Source organism: Nothoprocta perdicaria, unplaced genomic scaffold, assembly GCF_003342845.1.
Source record: "Nothoprocta perdicaria isolate Ctin4 unplaced genomic scaffold, notPer1 scaffold_132, whole genome shotgun sequence".
Classification (NCBI taxonomy): domain Eukaryota; kingdom Metazoa; phylum Chordata; class Aves; order Tinamiformes; family Tinamidae; genus Nothoprocta; species Nothoprocta perdicaria.
The window spans coordinates 1,173,582-1,174,087 of NW_020454450.1; the positions used below are offsets into that span (position 1 = coordinate 1,173,582).

General features: G+C 65.0%; 1 protein-coding gene across 1 annotated transcript in view; it reads right to left on the bottom strand.

The window, feature by feature from the left end:
• SLC40A1 (solute carrier family 40 member 1) overlaps positions 1-197 on the bottom strand; it is a 13,461-nt gene extending 13,264 nt beyond the window's left edge. Inside the window, exon 1 of the mRNA XM_026033734.1 lies at positions 125-197. Within this exon, the coding sequence (XP_025889519.1) occupies positions 125-197 (73 nt within the window). The remainder of the gene's footprint in view (positions 1-124) is intronic.
• Positions 198-506: the final 309 nt, after the last annotated feature.

The window sequence follows — 506 nt, forward strand, 5'->3', positions numbered from 1 at the left end:
GTCCCGCTCCCGGGCCCGCCCCGGGGCCGTGCCGGTGCCGGGCCCGCCCCGGGGCGGTGCGAAGGTGCCGCAGCGCTGGGGCCCTGCAGCTGCGGGACCCCCTGCCGCCCTGCTGCGCTCCCACACGCGTCCCCGAGCAGCGGGTTGGCCGCGGTGGGAAATGCTCCGCCGGCGTCCCCCGCAGCGAATTCCCACATGATCCCTCCTTGAACGGTCRTTAAGTCTGTGACTGCCCTGTCAAATGGGGACACTCCTCATCACCTTGGTACTGAACGTGATACCTAACGCGCGGATTTCATCGCTTTGCGCACAGTGAAGTGAGCTACAAGCAGTCCCAAACACTGCTACTCGTACTCCAATAAACCCAGCCTGTGCTGGATCGCTCCGGGAAGCCCTCGCGAGCACTTCTAAACAGGCAGTCCTTCTCTCTTGGTCCTCACACCACGGTACCTGCAGACTTGAGGTGCACCATGGAGGTGCTCACAGGCCGCAGGGTGAGCGCTCCA